This window comes from Lontra canadensis, unplaced genomic scaffold (assembly GCF_010015895.1).
Source record: "Lontra canadensis isolate GAN:19392208 unplaced genomic scaffold, GSC_riverotter_1.0 scaffold63, whole genome shotgun sequence".
Taxonomy (NCBI): Eukaryota; Metazoa; Chordata; class Mammalia; order Carnivora; family Mustelidae; genus Lontra; species Lontra canadensis.
This window is the reverse complement of record NW_022631057.1, coordinates 713,213-730,215: the sequence shown is the minus strand read 5'-3', so window position 1 is coordinate 730,215 and position 17,003 is coordinate 713,213. Positions and strand designations below refer to the sequence as shown.

At 42.7% G+C, this 17,003-nt stretch overlaps 1 protein-coding gene across 2 annotated transcripts in view; it reads left to right on the top strand.

The window, feature by feature from the left end:
* The window catches only part of HHAT (hedgehog acyltransferase), a 320,626-nt gene that overhangs the window by 219,041 nt on the left and 84,582 nt on the right, over nt 1-17,003 (top strand). For both annotated transcript variants that reach the window (XM_032878104.1, XM_032878103.1), the window contains exon 10: nt 10,857-11,058. In XM_032878104.1, the coding sequence (XP_032733995.1) occupies nt 10,857-11,058 (202 nt within the window). The remainder of the gene's footprint in view (nt 1-10,856; nt 11,059-17,003) is intronic.

Sequence of the window (17,003 nt, the reverse complement as noted above, 5' to 3'; positions counted from 1 at the left end):
ACACATTGAATGTCATTCTTAGACTGTCTCTGTAAAATGCCAGCTCTTAAAATATTAATCTCTAATGTGCACTCAAGGGTTCATTCAATTACCGTGGGATCTTTCGAATAAGCAGTGTCATCTGGGCAGCCTCTCACTGCATTAAGGGGAAAATACTTATTGGGGCATTGTTTTCCGGGCATGAAATGATGTTCTTTTTTTGTTTCCGTAAATGTTGGGCTAGCATGGTTGTGTTGGATGGCATTGCAGATTTATTGCCATTCACGCCCAGACTCAAGCATTGTCAGTTTTTCCTTCCAGAGCCAGGCCTTAAAAGGTATCATGCCTGATAGGGATTATGGATCATAATTATGACAAATGAGAGGCAGTCGAAACAGTGCTGTCAGAACTGATTTGTCAGAGTGCTGACTTCAGTCCGGAGGGGAGTAGCCTCATTATTACTACCAGCAGCCATTTTGCTTTGATTATTTTCTGAAAATCATTCGGCACCTGAGACTATTATTTTTCTTCTTCCTGAAAACAGTCTTGAATGGCCTTGTGTTTAAAATGGTGCCTGTAGGGGCGCCTGGGTGACTCAGTGGGTTAAGCCTCTGCCTTCGGCTCAGGTCATGATCTCAGGGTCCTGGGATCGAGTCCCACATCGGGCTCTCTCCTCAGCAGGGAGCCTGCTTCCTCCTCTCTCTCTGCCTGCCTCTCTGCCTACTTGTGATCTCTGTCTGTCAAATAAATAAATAAAATCTTTAAAAAAATAAAATGGTGCATGTATGATATCTGTTGGCAATTTTTCTCCCACTTTTCGCCCTTTCTGGGCATTGAACCCCATCTATGGCCACCCCAAATGAGCATTTTTTTACCAATCGGTTATTACTCTTTAAGGAGGTCCAGAATATAAATGTCTGAATTGGCAAAGCAGATAAATTGGTGGATGGAAATTTGCTACCAGGAAAAGATTCATCACCTTGAGTCAGGATTCCCTGCAGGCTTCCTTCAGATAACCCTTTCCTCATGCATTTCATATTAATTCATGAGTTAGCTGTATGGCAACAGGGAGGTGGAGAAATGGGGAACTCAGAAGCATAAGCTCATAATTCAGGTACTCCATGTCTTGAAAATCCATTAGAAAAGACAGATCGTCTCTGTTTTAGCAGAAACCAGTAGCAAAACAGCATGCCATTGTGAATGATCATTCTAGAACATTTATGTTCCAAGCCAGAGACGTCACCCCCTAGTTCTCCCTTAGCCCTTGATCTCTTCTTAGTTGTAAACCAAGGCCCAGAGAAGGAACCAGCATTCTGAAGTCCATGACTGTGACTTACCCATCCAGACTCCCACCCTTCTCTATGCTCTAAGGTGGTGTGTGTGTGTGTGTGTGTGTGTGTGTGTTCATTCATTAATCCAGGTCCAGCAATGGTTTTGACCCTTCAGCTCAGTTCTACTCTTACAGCCAAAACACACACTGGACTTGGAAGTGACATTCATGGCAGAGGAAGAGATATTGTCCAAAAGTTGAAGGGTTAAAGCCACACTCCTGTTGACCTCAAGAACACCCTCTGCTCACAGGTACCTAACACTGATGGTCATGTCCATGATTTTATTTGAAGTTTTTAAAGTTAACATTTAAAATTTTAAACCTCCCAACTTAGGTATTTTAATTTTAAAAACATTTAACACATTGGGGCACCTAGGTGGCTCAGTTGGTTATGTGTCCAGCTCTTGGTTCTGGCTCAGGGTTGTGAGATCGAGGCTGGCATTGAGCTCTACGGCGGGCATGGAGTCTGCTTGAGTTTCTTTCTCCCTCTCCCTCTGCTCTGCACTCTAAATAAATAAATCTTTAAAAAAACATTTAGCACTGAAGTTTTGCTTTTTGGTTAACTCTCCCTTTTCTTTTGGGTAGCTCTGGCAGTTTCCTGGGGAAGTTGGAGTTGGCACATGTTCCACCTCTCAGTCCTGCCAGCTATCCCCTGGCTCAGGACATCTCCTGTTGGTATCTGTGATTTAGTCTGACTTTGTAAATGTAACTCTGCAAAACCTGCAGCACCTTAGAGGACAATGTAGTGGCAGATGTGAATGATGACATTTATTAATGAAGCCATACGTTCTAACTAGAGAATCATCTTTTGTTTAGAGAGAGTGACAGTCAAAGAAAAAAAGAAGAGGAAGGAATCAGGGAATCAGGGAATTGAGGAGGATGAGGGAAAGAAGGAAATTGGTTAGGATTTACTGAACATCCCCTGAATTCAGAGGCTAAGGTAGACTCTGGAGGAAATAAGGGAAATGTGGCATTTCCCTGTTCAATGTCTTGGTTGTGAGGTGGGGAATTGTACCTACCTGCGGACCTGATGAAGTCACTCAGAAATGCTAGAAAGCAGCACAGGGACAAGTCTGAGGAAATTAGGCCCAGTGAATACATGTATTCTGAAGAGAGGAAGAATCAAAGGGCCACCAGCATTCTGTGAGACTGGCAGGGGAAATTTTCCTTGAATGTTGAACTCATTTGGAAAAATCAGATGGTGGCAATGATGGCCAGGGGTCGTCCATGGTGGGGGGGATGGGCTGACATGATTATAGGGCCCAAACTTGTGTAAAAATGCAGTTCACTGACTAGAGTGGAAAGCCTATTTTGCAGACTCAGAAGATGGAGTTGGTGGCATAGGAGAGAGCCAGTTGGAGAATGACTTTGAAAAGCCAGGTAGATAGGTTTTAATTTAGGATATATTGCCATGGGAATTCATTGTAGGTAGGACCCCCTGAGGATAAGGATCTTGGCTACCATTGTCAGACTAGATGCTTCCCCAGGACACAGAAGTTGCCTTGTCCTTTCCTTAGCTGTTAATTTTTGTTTTGGTCTGCATGACCAATCAACTGGACTTTATGTGTGAGATACTGTGTTATTGTGGGAACATAGATGATATATCCATCAGGGCCGTGGGCCCTGTCTCTGTGGGGCCCTAACACAGATGTCTCACAATCATTACACCATAAACCCAGATGGAGAATGAAATGCCTCAGCTCTCGGTTAAGCATTTCTTTAGTGCACTTGTCTTCAGAGCACTTTGTTCTAGAGACCCTTGAGGCATTGTACCAGCGCAGCAACTTTTGAGTTGAGTTGTACAAGTTCATTTTGAAGTGAACATTTCCCTAACAGTCATGATAAATAAATTAGAAGGTTAGACCAGAAGGATGGCACTGGATAGGATGTGGGTGAGAGGCAGAGATCGAAAGGGAGCATATGAGAAAACAGTACAGTTGCTTAGGAGAGGAGTTGTGTGCCTGGGAGTGCCGTAATTTTGACACCGGGCTTGGGAGCTGCCGATGAAACAAAGGCTGGGAAATGTGTTAGGAGCAGCAGAGGATGGTGTCTTTCCCCTTAACCCTTTCCCTCTGACTGTGAGATGGGGAATCATACAGACCTACATCATGCAGACAGCTGGGTTTGCCCCTTCTCGTCTGACATTCCATACACCTCTCCTTTTCGTCTGGTCTAGGGAAGCTTATAGATGCTTTTAGCATCCTCTTGGGAGGAAGGTGGGGAGACAGGCAGGCAGCCAGGAAATCTTGGTGGTTATTAAACTGAGGCTCAAGGACCTTTTTATTAGCGATTAGACTCAGCTCCGTGGCACTAAAGAGTATAAACTCCCGCTCTCTCTCCTCTGCTCAAATCTCTAAAGAATCTGTTTCATATTGTGTTTATTTATAACCCAAAATAGACACGGGCCCCAGAGCCGAGGCTTCAGTGTGCTCCTAAGCCGAAGAAGGTTGAAACCCCGTGAAGGGAAGCAGTTGTGTACCCCTGTCTGTGGTCACCTCTACCTGGGTCTTTCCTTCCCCCACATGTGACCGGAAGTTACTTTGGAAGTATTGCGTGTTAAAGAGTTGTTTGTTTGTTTGTTTTTTAGTTCCAGTCTGTAGTGTGAGAATTGTAGTGCTGCAGAGACTCATGTATCACTGAGGATGGAACCTTCTGGAGCGTTATCAGGCTGCTTTAAACTGGTCGAATGAGTAAACCTGTAAAAGCACATTCTTGAGGCCCTGCCCACCCAGTAGTCACCCATTATAAGGACAGGATTTGGTCAGATGGCTCTTGTATTCTCTAGGTATGAACCTGAGTGGAAGGCCAACAGTGATTGTAAGTGAGATGTTGGTGATGCACCAAGTTGTGGTTGGGGCTACTGTACCCTGACCCATCCGTGTACCCTCTACAGGCCCCTCCACAGCCAGGATCAGATGTTTGGAGAACAGCTGGCCTCCATCTGAGCTAAGCCTAATCAACAAGTCCTCATGGGTGGGTGTTGAATCCATAGCTTAGACCCCTGAGCGCTAAGCAGCTTGGTTCTGACGGTGGCTTACATAAGGCTAATGGTTTTAAGTAGAGAACATCTCTGAGCAAGCAGTTCAGAGCTTTGGTGCCTTCAAATGCTTATGGAAGATACAGGAATGGTATCTGATCATTATGATAATCTGATATTATGATAATGGCATTTTGTTTTTTCTTGAATGCAAGTGTGCTGCTGCTGGCTCATTATTAGTAACATGCCTCCTCCTGTTCGTATGGAGTGTTGACATCTCCAAACTCCTTACACATATATTGTCTCCTCTGATCTTCATAGCAGCTCATACCCAAAGAGGGTTTCAGTGCTCCTAGCATAGGATCGTGTACACACTTAAGCTGAGTAGGCTTAATTGATGAGCTCAAGGTTACAGAGATTGGTAAGTGGCAGAGCAGAAACAAGGTCACATCTCCAGGTCTTAAGCACTGCCCTCCTGCTTGCCCTAGGCTTTGCTGATGTTGCTACTTGAGGAAGGCTGGGCTGAGCCATTCATCCTCTGTCAGCCTCTTCTGTGGTGAAGAAGATAGAGGTTTCAGGGAGCTAGAGTCTGAGTTTCAGTCTGTGAAGTTAGAACGGAATCTTTCTCCAGGATAGATGTTTACAGGCTTGAGTTTATCAGGACAGCACCTCAACCCACTCAGCTATAGACTTTGTGGAATGAAAAGATTAATTAAAAAAAAATGTTGGCATCTAATTACATGAACCTGGAAGTTTAAATGCAGACTAAATATAGCCTGAGCTTAAACTCTGTTTTATAAATTCCACAATATTCTGTTGCCAAATAGGACATATCATTTTTAATAAGCAATTTTTCAGAGTTGTATTCAAAACATACAGCCAGCATCTCTCAGTAAAAGAGCCAAGAATTAGCCCAGCTCAAAATGTGCTCTCTGCTTTGAACATAGACCTCTTTTAGCCTTCTGTAGATGATAAAGTCTAGAGTTGTCCATTAACCAACTGCTGGTTTTTACTTATTAAAATTCCATTATGATCTGTACTAGACAGAGTGATTTCTTTACTGTGTGCATGTTCTTTTGAAAGCTTTTTTTTATAAGCAGATCTGTAGCTTCCTTTGTGAGGTCTAAACACCAGCTGTTTGTCTACTACCCAAAGGATGGCGGTTGGCCTGGGTTGTGGGAGAGAGAACGCAAATGTGGGCCAAGGTTAGAGCCAGGGTCAGTTCAGGGAGCTATTGCCTGTGACAGCTGGGTTTAGGAGAGCCTGGCCAGCTCTGCGAAGAACTCCTCCTAGGAGCTCCTCTTAGAGCCCAGGTGAAGCCAAGGTGAGGTCACCTCACCAACAATGTCTTGCCCTTCCCGCTACTAATGGCTCTTATCTTTACAAGCCTAGTACTTGTCATCTGTGAATTCTCCTGAGGTTAGGATAGGTTTAGTGGTTTGGAGCCACATGCTTTTGACCCTAATAGGAGAGGTAGGATTACAAAGTGTGGAGAGACTTCTACGTCCTTCAAGTGTCTGTATTCTTTAGGAACAAGTGTCCTCTGAAGTTTCTCCCAGTAATGGGGCAGGACCTTACAGTCTTCCCTTGGTTCCTGATTGCTTATAATAGGTCTGTGGCCATTGTGATAATATATCACAAGTTTAAAAGCTATTGGAGACTGTGAAAATTATGTTGCTAGGTACATAAATACCGTTGACTAGGAACTATATAATAACACATGCACGCATGTTCACACATCACACATCTAGTCCTTCCGTAAAGAAGTTTACGACTTAATTGAAATGACAGTATAATAGAGGAGACATTTTTTGGTGAATAACTGTTCAGTCAGTGGTACAGAGAGTAGGTGCTCTGGGTTAAACAGAAGAGTGGGCATATTCAAAAGAGACTTCTGGGAAGAGATAGAAAAGGGACAAAATTTTGTAGGCTGAACAGAAGTTGGAAAACCAGAGAGGTTGGAGAATGTGAACATGGTATTACCAAAGGCGTGGAGGTGTGAAATCCCCATTTGTTCAGGATTTCATGATTTACCAAGAGAACTAGTGGGAAATAAGGATAGAAAAAGATGGCAGAGCTGGAGTAGGATGGACCAGCCCTGCCAAGCACAAGGTAATTGAAGATTGGGACCCTGCAAGCCCACCTCACCTCATTCTACCAGAGAGTAGAAACGAAGTCATTCAGTATCCCCTGTCCCTCATCCTCTTACCTCAAGGCGGGTTAGGGATTAGGCCTCAGCAAAGAGTTTGAAGATAATATGTCAAGCTGGGAAGCTGTTGTGTAGTCTTGGAAAGGGAGTGTTACAGTTTTAAGATTAGTGCTTTTGCCACATGGATTTTCACCACCCCTCTCCTCAACTGTAGGACATATTCCTGAGTTGTTTCTCATAGTGGATCTGCGAAAGAGCCACATATTTTCTTCTCCCTTCATGTATACCTACTCAGCAACCCCCCAAACCTGCACCCGACCATTGACTTTTTACCCCCCACTTTTTTTTTTTAAGATTTTATTTATTTATTTGACACAGAGAGAGAGAGAGAGAGTAGGCAGAGCAGCAGGCAGAGAGAGAGGGGGAAGCAGGCTCCATGCTGAGCAGAGAGCCTGATGTGGGCCTCAATCCCAGGACCCTGGGATCATGACCAGAGCTGAAGGCAGAGGCTTAACCCACTGAGCCACCCAGATGCCCTTACACCTCCCACTTCTTTATAGTCCGACATCTACAGGATGCCAGCCTGGTCAGGATAGCACGTATCCACTTGTGGGACAGAAGGAAACTAGTTAGTCTGTTTAAAACTTGAACTTATACCCCTGGACTTCTGGCCCAGTGTTCCTTGGCCCAAATGCCAAGTGAATGTTTTTGTGGAGACTGTTTTGAAGATTTGGTTAAATAAGAGGAACATACCACCAAGAAATGTTTCTATTAACAACAACAAAAAAGGCAAAATAGAACCTAGGCCTGGGAGTTCTGAAACCAGAACATTCTAGGTTCAAATTTCACCTCTTCTATATAAAACAGGCCTAGTTACTAGTTCCTTGCTAGGTTGTTGTAATGGTTAGAAATAGTATACATAAAGCACCTGGCTCACGTGCTTTACACTCCGTAAAGGGTAGACGTTATTAATAACATCTCCAATTTATAGAAGTTCCTCCTCCTGAGTTGGAGGTTTGCTATATTGTGCTGGTTCCGTGAGGTGGTTTTAAATTAAGGTGGCGGCTGTGGATGGATGCTAACTCCTTCAAGCAGCATTCTCTGCAAGCAGTGATCACATGAGGCCGCCTGGCAGGGGCAGGCCCTGTGCAGACTGAAGCTCACAGTCACTGACAGGAAAAATCTTTTTATTTTTTGCTTTGCGGGGAAGGCGGTGCTGAAAGCTTTCTTCCTTTGGGAAATCAATTTCACTGTGCAGAGGATCTCAGTGAGTGGGGTCATACTATTGCTTTTCTGCAAGAGAGACATTTCTGCTTTTATTAATCATGGAACTGACATGAGATTGGTAGAATTTGTAAAAGAAAATAACTTGTTTAGTCTCCTTTTTGACGCACCTCTTGCCTTCCAGAGGTTAAGAATGAAGAAGGGATTTTTATCTTCCAGTCTGGAAGCCAGACCCTCTTCAGGTTTATAATAAGCAGCCTCATGTCCTTGGAGACCTGCCGTATATGAATTTTAGGAATAAAAGAAATTCTTAGATTTTTGTTGGCTGTCATTTGGAAGGCAAAGTTACAAAGCCATAGTGCCAAGAGTCCCTAAAATAGCTGTGCGTGTAATTATGGGGCTAGACACTTCCTCGTCACAAGCATGAGAACATGTCCTTCTTGGAGTTGAATCCAATATGAGGGACTGTTGGTGTGGATGGATGATGAGAGGCTTTTATTCTACACTGGGTTTCCTGACGTATAGAGGACCGCTCACCTTAACATAGTGAGATACAGTAAGAGGTCAACATGAAATAGTTATCTTGGGAGAGCGGAGTGTTGGTATTAGTATTACCTCTTTTTACAAAATTATTGATAGTTTCTGTCAATAGCAGCCATTCCTCATTCTTTTGAAATTGGTTTGAACACCTATTTCCCCTCTCCTGCTGCCTCTATACATATACATATACATATACACATATATGTATACATACATACCTATCAGGCATGCATATATATGTGTGTGCAATATATGCTCATGTATATGCCTGCAAGCTTCTTACACACAGCATTGTAGGAAGTGAAGTGCAGACTCATGGAGTACCATGATGGGGCAGCAGCTCCCTCCGTGCACGTAGGAGGCTAGAGCGAATTGTGGCCCATTTTTTGCTCCTGCTGAGGAGTGTTCGCACCACTAACCAAGACACCTCTAGGGGGCAGCAGAGCACCAACTAAAACTACTGCGCCCCGGGGTTGTCAGGCTTTTCTGGCTCATTGTCTAGCCCTTCTAGGTCCATGATATAGCACCCACCTTCTCCCCTTGCCCCAGCAAAATTCATCCTCTTGGCCTTGCCAGGCTATGGTCCACTTGCCTCCATTCAGTCCCTGCCCCACACTCAAACTCTCCTGGTCTACTTTATAGTGTATCGTCTAGCTTAATGCTGGGCCATGTTTGCACCTGTCCTTTTTGGTGGATCAGTGTTTCAGGTCTCTAGGTTTCCCAGAGTGCCAAAACTGCCCTGGAGGCCTGCATAAATGCTTGACAGCAGCTGGAGGATCCTGTAATCTGTAGTGAGCACTTGATACGTGTTTGTGAATACAGTTGCCTGGATGGTCTTGTTTTTGCACAAGAGAAGGCATTTTATTTGCTTCACTTATTTCTGAAATGGCTACTTTCTCACGTGCGCTCTGGTTTTAGATTGGAGGGTATGATGTGGGTGTGGTGGAGAGCATGAATTTTGGGGCCGTAGTTGCAGGATGGCTCCTCTCCTTCCTGGTTGCGTGCCTTGCTCAAGTTAACTTCCTAGCCTCCGTTTTCTAGCCTACAAAAATGGGCCTTTTTAAGCTGATCGTATAATTTTATCTAAACTGGAGCACATTTGAGAGTGAAGGAGTATATTTAAAAATACCCATCCTATAGTTTTTTGAAATATTTATTGACTGAGAAGTGGTTTTCATTTTTATTTTTTTAGACTTCTCTGTAAAATTGTTCTATTCAAAAATGGTTTTCAAAATAAGATTTCCTACAAAATATTAATACACAAATTGTATATTGTAAACTGACTGGCATACTGGAACAGCAGGTGTAAACCATGTGGTGCTTCAAAGAATCAAAGCACGTAATGTGTGTGAAGTGTGTAGTGCTGTGCCTGGGACACACTGTATATTCAGGAAAAGGAGATTTCATTTTCCTTCCTGGAAGAAGGTTGAACAAAGATGCACTCACCACAGATCAAAGACCTCTGGGTTTTTTTTAAAAGGCTGCTTCCATAAGTGACTCTTAATCTCACAAAACAAACTGAGGGTTGTTGGGCAGAGGGGGGTTGGGAGGGGGGGTTATGGACATTGGGTAGGGTATGTGCTATGGTGAGTGCTGTGAAGTTTGTAAACGTGGAGATTCACAGACCTGTACCCCTGGGGGGAAAAAAAAATATATATATATATATGTTTATAAAAAATAAAATTATAAAAAAAAAAAAAAGGCTGCTTCCAGGAGGCTTTTCTCCTAGCTCTCTAGATTCTACCAACCCAAGGTGTGAGTTTTGCCCAACCCTAGCTGGAAAATACCAATTAAAGTCCTGCTTCTGTGCAGTCATAGAGCTGCCTCAGCGGTAGAGAGCAGACCCTGGGGATGCTGTGCATTCTGGGTAATAATTTGGCTGACCTGTGAGCACAGAGCTCTTCCCTTCACTTGCAAAGTCACTACTCCTTCTGGGCAACTTGCCTGGGAAGCCTGAGCAATGGGTCTTGGCACCCCTGTTCTGCATCTAGCTCCTGCTACTTAGGAGCTTTTTTTAAAAAAGATTTTATTTATTTATTTGACAGACAGAGATCACAAGTAGGCAGAGAGAGAGGAAGAGAAACAGGCTCCCCGCTGAGCAGAGAGCCCAATGTGCGCTCCATCCCACGACCCTGGGATCATGACCTGAGCCGAAGGCAGAGGCTTTAACCCACTGAGCCACCCAGGTGCCCCTACTTAGGAGCTTGATTGCAACAATTGTGCTTAAATATTGGGCTTACCATAAACATAATAGTTTGAGCTGTAAAATCTATACCTGTCTTGAAGGTTGGTGTACCCATGTAATTGGAAGCTTAATTGTCCTTCTGTGATTAGGCTTCCAGGGCAGGGCACACCCCTTTTAGAAACTAAATTCACCACGCCTCACCCTGTCTCTCGTAAGTGCTATTTTGCTCTGGTAATGAGAGCTCTTGAGCCTGTGCGTTCGTTTAACCTCAAGCCCCTCAGAACTGAGGCTTGTGTTTTTGCCCGTTGCTGGTGTGTTGGAGAATGCAGGGAGTACTCTGTGGCTCCCGGGAACCAGGGAAGGAGTTCCACATGGTCGCTAGCAATGTGTGACAGGAGAACCAAGGGCAGAAGCCGGTGGTAGCGAAGAGACAGCCCACTGCATGGCTCCTAACCGCCTCTTCTTTCTCTAGGTATGTGTACATTCCAGTAGGCGGGTCCCAGCACGGCCTCCTGGGGACACTGTTTTCCACCGCAGTGACGTTTGCCTTTGTGAGCTTCTGGCATGGTGGCTATGACTATCTCTGGTGCTGGGCGGCCCTCAACTGGCTGGGAGTCACCGTGGAGAATGCAGTCCAGAGGCTTGTACAGACCCCGTGTGTCCGGCACAGCGTGGTGAGCAGGTGGTTGGGGACAGCTGAGCCAGGTGGACTGGCCATGGGGGAAGGCAGTCATCAGATTCACCCCAACATGGGTCATTCTTGCCAGATGGGTTCAAAGAGTATGTGCCCAGAGCTAGCAGGGGTTTTGTTTGTTTGTTTGTTGTTTTCTGTTTTACATAAGTGTTTCAAAGCAATGCATGCCTATTGCACAAAAATAAGAAAATTCACATAAGAGGAAAAGAAAAATACCTCTTTAACAAAAACTGTTACAACTATTCTAACTTTTTCTTTATATATATATGCACACATGTATAACGTTTAAGACAAATGCTGTTATTCTAGAGACATGGATGTATGAGGACCACCTTTCTATGTCACCAAATCCATTTCTAACAAGCCCTTTTAATGGCCACATAGAACTCCATTATGTGGCTATGCCATCATTGGCAATTGTGTCATTCCAATTTTCTTTGCAGTTGTCAGTCCAAATGGAGATGAGTATCATAACCAGAACGAATTCTTATATGTAAAATTGCTAAGTAAAGGTTTTCCTCACCCCTTTCTGCCTTGCATACAGCTTCACCCTTCCTTAACCGCTCTACAGTCAAAGTGTACCAATTTACTTTCCTACCAACAGTGTACAAGGATGCCCTTGCCAGTACTGAGTAGTGGTGGCATTTTTAATCTTGGCTAATTTGATAGGTACTGTTACTGTAGCATAACCCCCCCCCCACACACACACACACACAGCTAAGTGCTTAAGACACATTCTGATTCCACAGGAAAATGATTTGGAAAATTAGGCATTTTATACACATAGGGTACACCAATGTTTTATCATATAAAATTGATATACAGTGTATTAGAATCTTGTAGGAAATTGTCAGTTCTTAATATGCAGCAGTATTCTGATACCCCTGAAAAACGTGGCTAAGAAGAATATGCTGTCATCAGTGTTCACGGCAGGCAATAAAACACAAGAAATTTACTGAGCAGTGATTAATGTGCCTAAGCTCCCCTAGTATATGCAACTAAAGCAAATATATTTCAGAAGCCCAACACCACCAAATAGAATACATAGAATAGAAGATTAATCATTTTTTTCCTATAAAAATAGCCATAGTAAAAGTAGACCGTTATTTCAATAAAAACTGATACAAAGCACATAGCAAAATAATACATCTGAAGGAATTTAAATATGCTCATGTATGTTTAAAGATAAATATTTTATTCAGTAGTAGTACCCAGCAATCAGCAGGAAAGAAATGTCAGTGAATCTCAATAGAAAATGGAATTTCAATGATAGTCATAGCTATGTAGCACAAAGAAAAACCACAAAAGGTGGTATCATCAAGGTTTCAATCTCCATCTTCCAAAGCCTGAAACCCAATTATTATCTGTGAAAGTCAGAGAATTCTTTTCAGCCTAGGCTGAAGCCCTGTAACACATCTCCACATTCCTTCATGAAGGGTCTAAAATTAACCTTGAACTTAATGGTAAGCACTGCTCTGTAGACTTTGAGCCATGGCTTATGTTATTGACAAATATTAAAAATCTAAAATGTTAAAGGAATAACCAAAATTGTGCTATCTGGCCTATGGCTTGTTAATTTTGGTTAAAAATTAAGACAGTGGAAACCCTACTGACAGGAAGCACGTTACTGCTCTGCCTCATCACACTCGGTCCAGGACCCTCATGTGTTTGACTCATTTGAGCTTCCATCCACAAATCACACACCTAAGTGTATAGTAACTTTTGAGTGTGCCTTTTTTGGTGAGATGTATATCTTGTGTATTATGAAATGGTATTTAGGGTACATATTTGTTGAGCGAGAACATATTTTGCAAAACCTATTTTTTTTTTAGATTTTATTTATTTATTTGACAGAGATCACAAGTAGGCAGAGAGAGAGGCAGAGAGAGGAGGAAGCAGGCTCCCCACTGAGCAGAGAGCCCAATGTGGGGCTCGATACCAGGACCCTAGGATCATGACCCAAGCTGAAGACAGAGGCTTTAACCCACTGAGCCACCCAGGCGCCCCGTGAAACCTATTTTATCATCTTCTATTTGGGCAGCCTGGTAGTTGGTTGTGGCTATGCAGTTGAGGAGCTCTTTGAGTATGAGATCAGGATTCCATTACTGTTTATATCCCCAGTGGTTAGCTCAGTGTCAGAGTTAGCCACAGTGTTAAGTCTGTGCACAATTGGGTTGATTCTTTTTTAAATTCAGTTAGCCAACATATGGCACATCATTAATTGCAGAGGTAGAGTTCAGTAATTCATCAGTTCCATGTAACACCCAGTGCTCATTGCATCATGTACCCTCCTTAATGCCCATCACCCAGTTATCCCCCCCACCCCCCTCCCCTCCAGCAACCCTCAGTTTGTTTCCTAGAGTTAAGAGTCTCTCATTGTTTGTCTCCATTTCTGATATCTTCCCATTCAGTTTTTCCTCCCTTCCCCATGATTCTCTATGCTATTTCTTCTACCTACATGTGAGTGAAACCATATGATAATTGTCTTTCTTTGATTGACTTATTTTGCTCAGCATAATACAATTGGGTTGATTCTTTAGTTGTTCTTCCACTTGTCCACCCAAAGACTTTTCTTCCATTATTCTTTTTCTTATAGAGCTCAGCATAGATTCTGTTTTCCTTCAAAAACACAGGGCTGGCATTCCAAATATTGTGTAAACTTTTGAATAAACTGTTTCCCCACTTGGGTCATTCTCTTTCCCTCTCTTTTCATGAATCCATTCCCCATTCTTTTTTTTTTTTTTTAAAGATTTTATTTATTTATTTGACAGACAGAGATCACAAGTAGACAGAGAGGCAGGCAGAGAGAGAGAGAGGGAAGCAGGCTCCCTGCCGAGCAGAGAGCCCGATGTGGGACCCGATCCCAGGACCCTGAGATCATGACCTGAGCCGAAGGCAGCGGCTTAACCCACTGAGCCACCCAGGCGCCCTTCCCCATTCTTTTATCTTAATCCAAATGAAGACTTAATATCTCCTTAGCACCTAATTTCCTCTGACATTAGTTGTCCATGATTGATCTGATAGTATTTTTACAATGTGAGTTCACCTCTCCCACAGGCTGCTCATACACTCTCTCCATGGCATTAATCCTTCTTCTGTTTTTTTAAAGGTAAGTAGAAAGATCCTTGAGTAACAAGGATGATCATATCTTCTTGTCCCATATTTTTTTTTCAGCACAAAATAAAGTAGGATTTCTCAGTGTTAATGGAATGGCAGTTGAACATTCACCAGAAGGCTAATCAGAGCTGGGTGTTGTGGGAAGCGTTCTGGTGTTCTAGGCAGGGCTGTCCAATTGAACTTTCTGCGGTAATGGATATGTCCAGTGTAGGAGTCCCAAGCCACACTGAGCACTTGAAATGTGGCTAGCATCACCGAGAAATGAATTTTTAAATGTATGTAATTTTAATTATATGTAAGTAGCCCCCATATGGCTGGGGGCTTCCATTTTGACTAGTGCAATTCTAGAACATACCCCCATCCAGAAAAAAATGTAAAAGAATGTAGATTGTGACTATAATTTTAAATGGTGTTCATTAATGACGAGGTACTCGTATATCCAATGGCTACTGAGATGTTGCATTCTTGTGTATCTCACAGATATCTCAGACTTAGCATGTGTAATACTGAACTCGCATAGCCCATCCCCCTATAATTCCAAGTAGCTCCATTCCCTCTAGCATTCTCTATTTCTAGAAAAGTCATCCTCAATCTAGTTACTCAAGACCAAAACCAGCAAGTTACCCTTTATACTTTCTGTCCCTCAGTTCTACCTGATAGAATACTGTATATTCTATCTCCTAGGTAGATCTTATTTTTAAACATTATTTCCATTTCTGCTAAGTCATCCTAATCTTACTATTCTTATTTCTTGCCCAGTCTACCAGATAGTTTGTAACTAGTTTCCCTGATCCCATTTTTTGTCTTTTTAAATTCATTATCCTCACAGTGCTGAGTGATGTTGCTCATTGAAAACCTAACCATGTTGTTATCCTTCTTAAAATCCTTAGCGGTATCCCATTATTTTAGGACTAAGCCTGCCAATATTTAAGATGACCTATGAGGCCCTGCCTGATCTTGAACTTGGTATGTATTTGCTCTCCCCATCCTCTCTGCTCCCACCCCCCACTTCACACTGTGTTCTTCCTTTTCTTCATTTGCACATCTTGCCCGTCCAGCCTCAGAACCCCCACATGGGCTCGTCCATCTTCTAAGATGCTGTCTCTCCTCTTCCTCTACCTCTTTATCCTTCAGATTGCAGTTCAAGTGATATCTTTGTCCTCCTCTGACCCTCCTGAGTCAATCAGGTCCTGATTAACAAATCATTTTGGGCACCTTGTTTTGTTTAATTTTTTTTATTATGTTATGTTAGTCATCATATAGTACATCATTAGTTTTTGATGTAGTGTTCCATGACTCATTGTTTGTGTATAACACTGAGTGCTCCACGAAATACGTGCCCTCCTTAATACCCATCACCGGGCTAACCCATCTCCCCACCCCGCTTCCCTCTAAAACCCTCAGTTTGTTTCCCAGAGTCCATAGTATCTCATGGTTCTTCCCCCCCACCCGCCACCTTCATTTTCCCCTTCCTTCTCCTATTGTCCTCCATGCTATTCCTTATGTTCCACAAATAAGTGAAACCATGTGATAATTGTCTTTCTCTGCTTGATTTATTTCACTTAGCATAATCTCTTCCAGTCCCACCCATGTTGGTGCAAATGTTAGGTATTCATCCTTTTGATGGCTGAGTAATATTCCATTGTATATATGGACCATATCTTCTTTATCCATTAATCTGTTGAAGGGCATTTTGGCTTCTTCCACAGTTTGGCTATTGTGGACATTGCTGCTATAAATACCTGGGTGCATGTGGCCCTTCTTTTTCACTACGTTTGCATCTTTGGGGTAAATACCCAGTAGTGCAATTGCTGGGACATTGGGTAGTTCCATTTTTAAAATTTGAGGAACCTCCACACTGTTTTTCCAAAGTGGCTATACCAACGTGCATTCCCACCAACAGTGTTAGAGGGTTCCCCTTTCTCCACATCCTCTCCAACATTTATTATTTCTTGTTTTGTCAATTTTTGCCATTCTAACTGGTGTAAGGTGGTATGTCAGTATGGCTTTGATTTGAATTTCCCTAATGGCTAATGATGTTGAACATTTTTTCATGTGTCTATGTGTCTATTGGCCATTTGTATGTCTTCTTTGGAGAAGTGGTCTATTCATGTCTTTTGCCCATTTTTCGACTTGTGTTTTGGGTTTTGAGTTTGAGAAGTTTCTTTATAGATCTTGGATACCAGCCCTTTATCTGTAATGTCATTTTGGGTACCTTGCAGGTGATCTCTTCTGTTGTACTTATCATAGGTGCAATGAAACATTTTTGTACAATAACTTGTTTAATCCTTATCTCCTTCACTGAACTGTAAGCCTCATGAAGTCAGAGACCTGTATCCATGTATCAAAATGCCTAACACAGAGTCTGTGTGTAGTAAATACTTGTTAAATGAATGAATGAATGTTTTCTGACTTCATTGAGGGCAGTATATGAGGAAGTAGGCCCATACAGCAGCATGAAGAATATAGATTGAATACTGGAAGAACTTCCTAAGGCTGAGGATTAGGAGTATTATACAGGGAGATTATTTTTTGTCTTAGCAGCATAGATAGTAATTGAACTAGTGATGGCAAAATGCTATTTTAATGCTCAGTAAACAAAAGATATATATAGGAAAGAAAAGGTTGGGGAGGAATTAGCCTATCTGATACCCTGCTGCTTTATGAGCGGGGGGATTATTGCTTGTGACTCACTGGGGTGCAGAGCTGTAGGAAGCTGACAAAAGGTACTTTCACAAAGCACCTGAACTGGGTGGACGAAGAGGAGTTACTGCTGAAGCAACATGCTTTTTCTCTATACAAGCACTC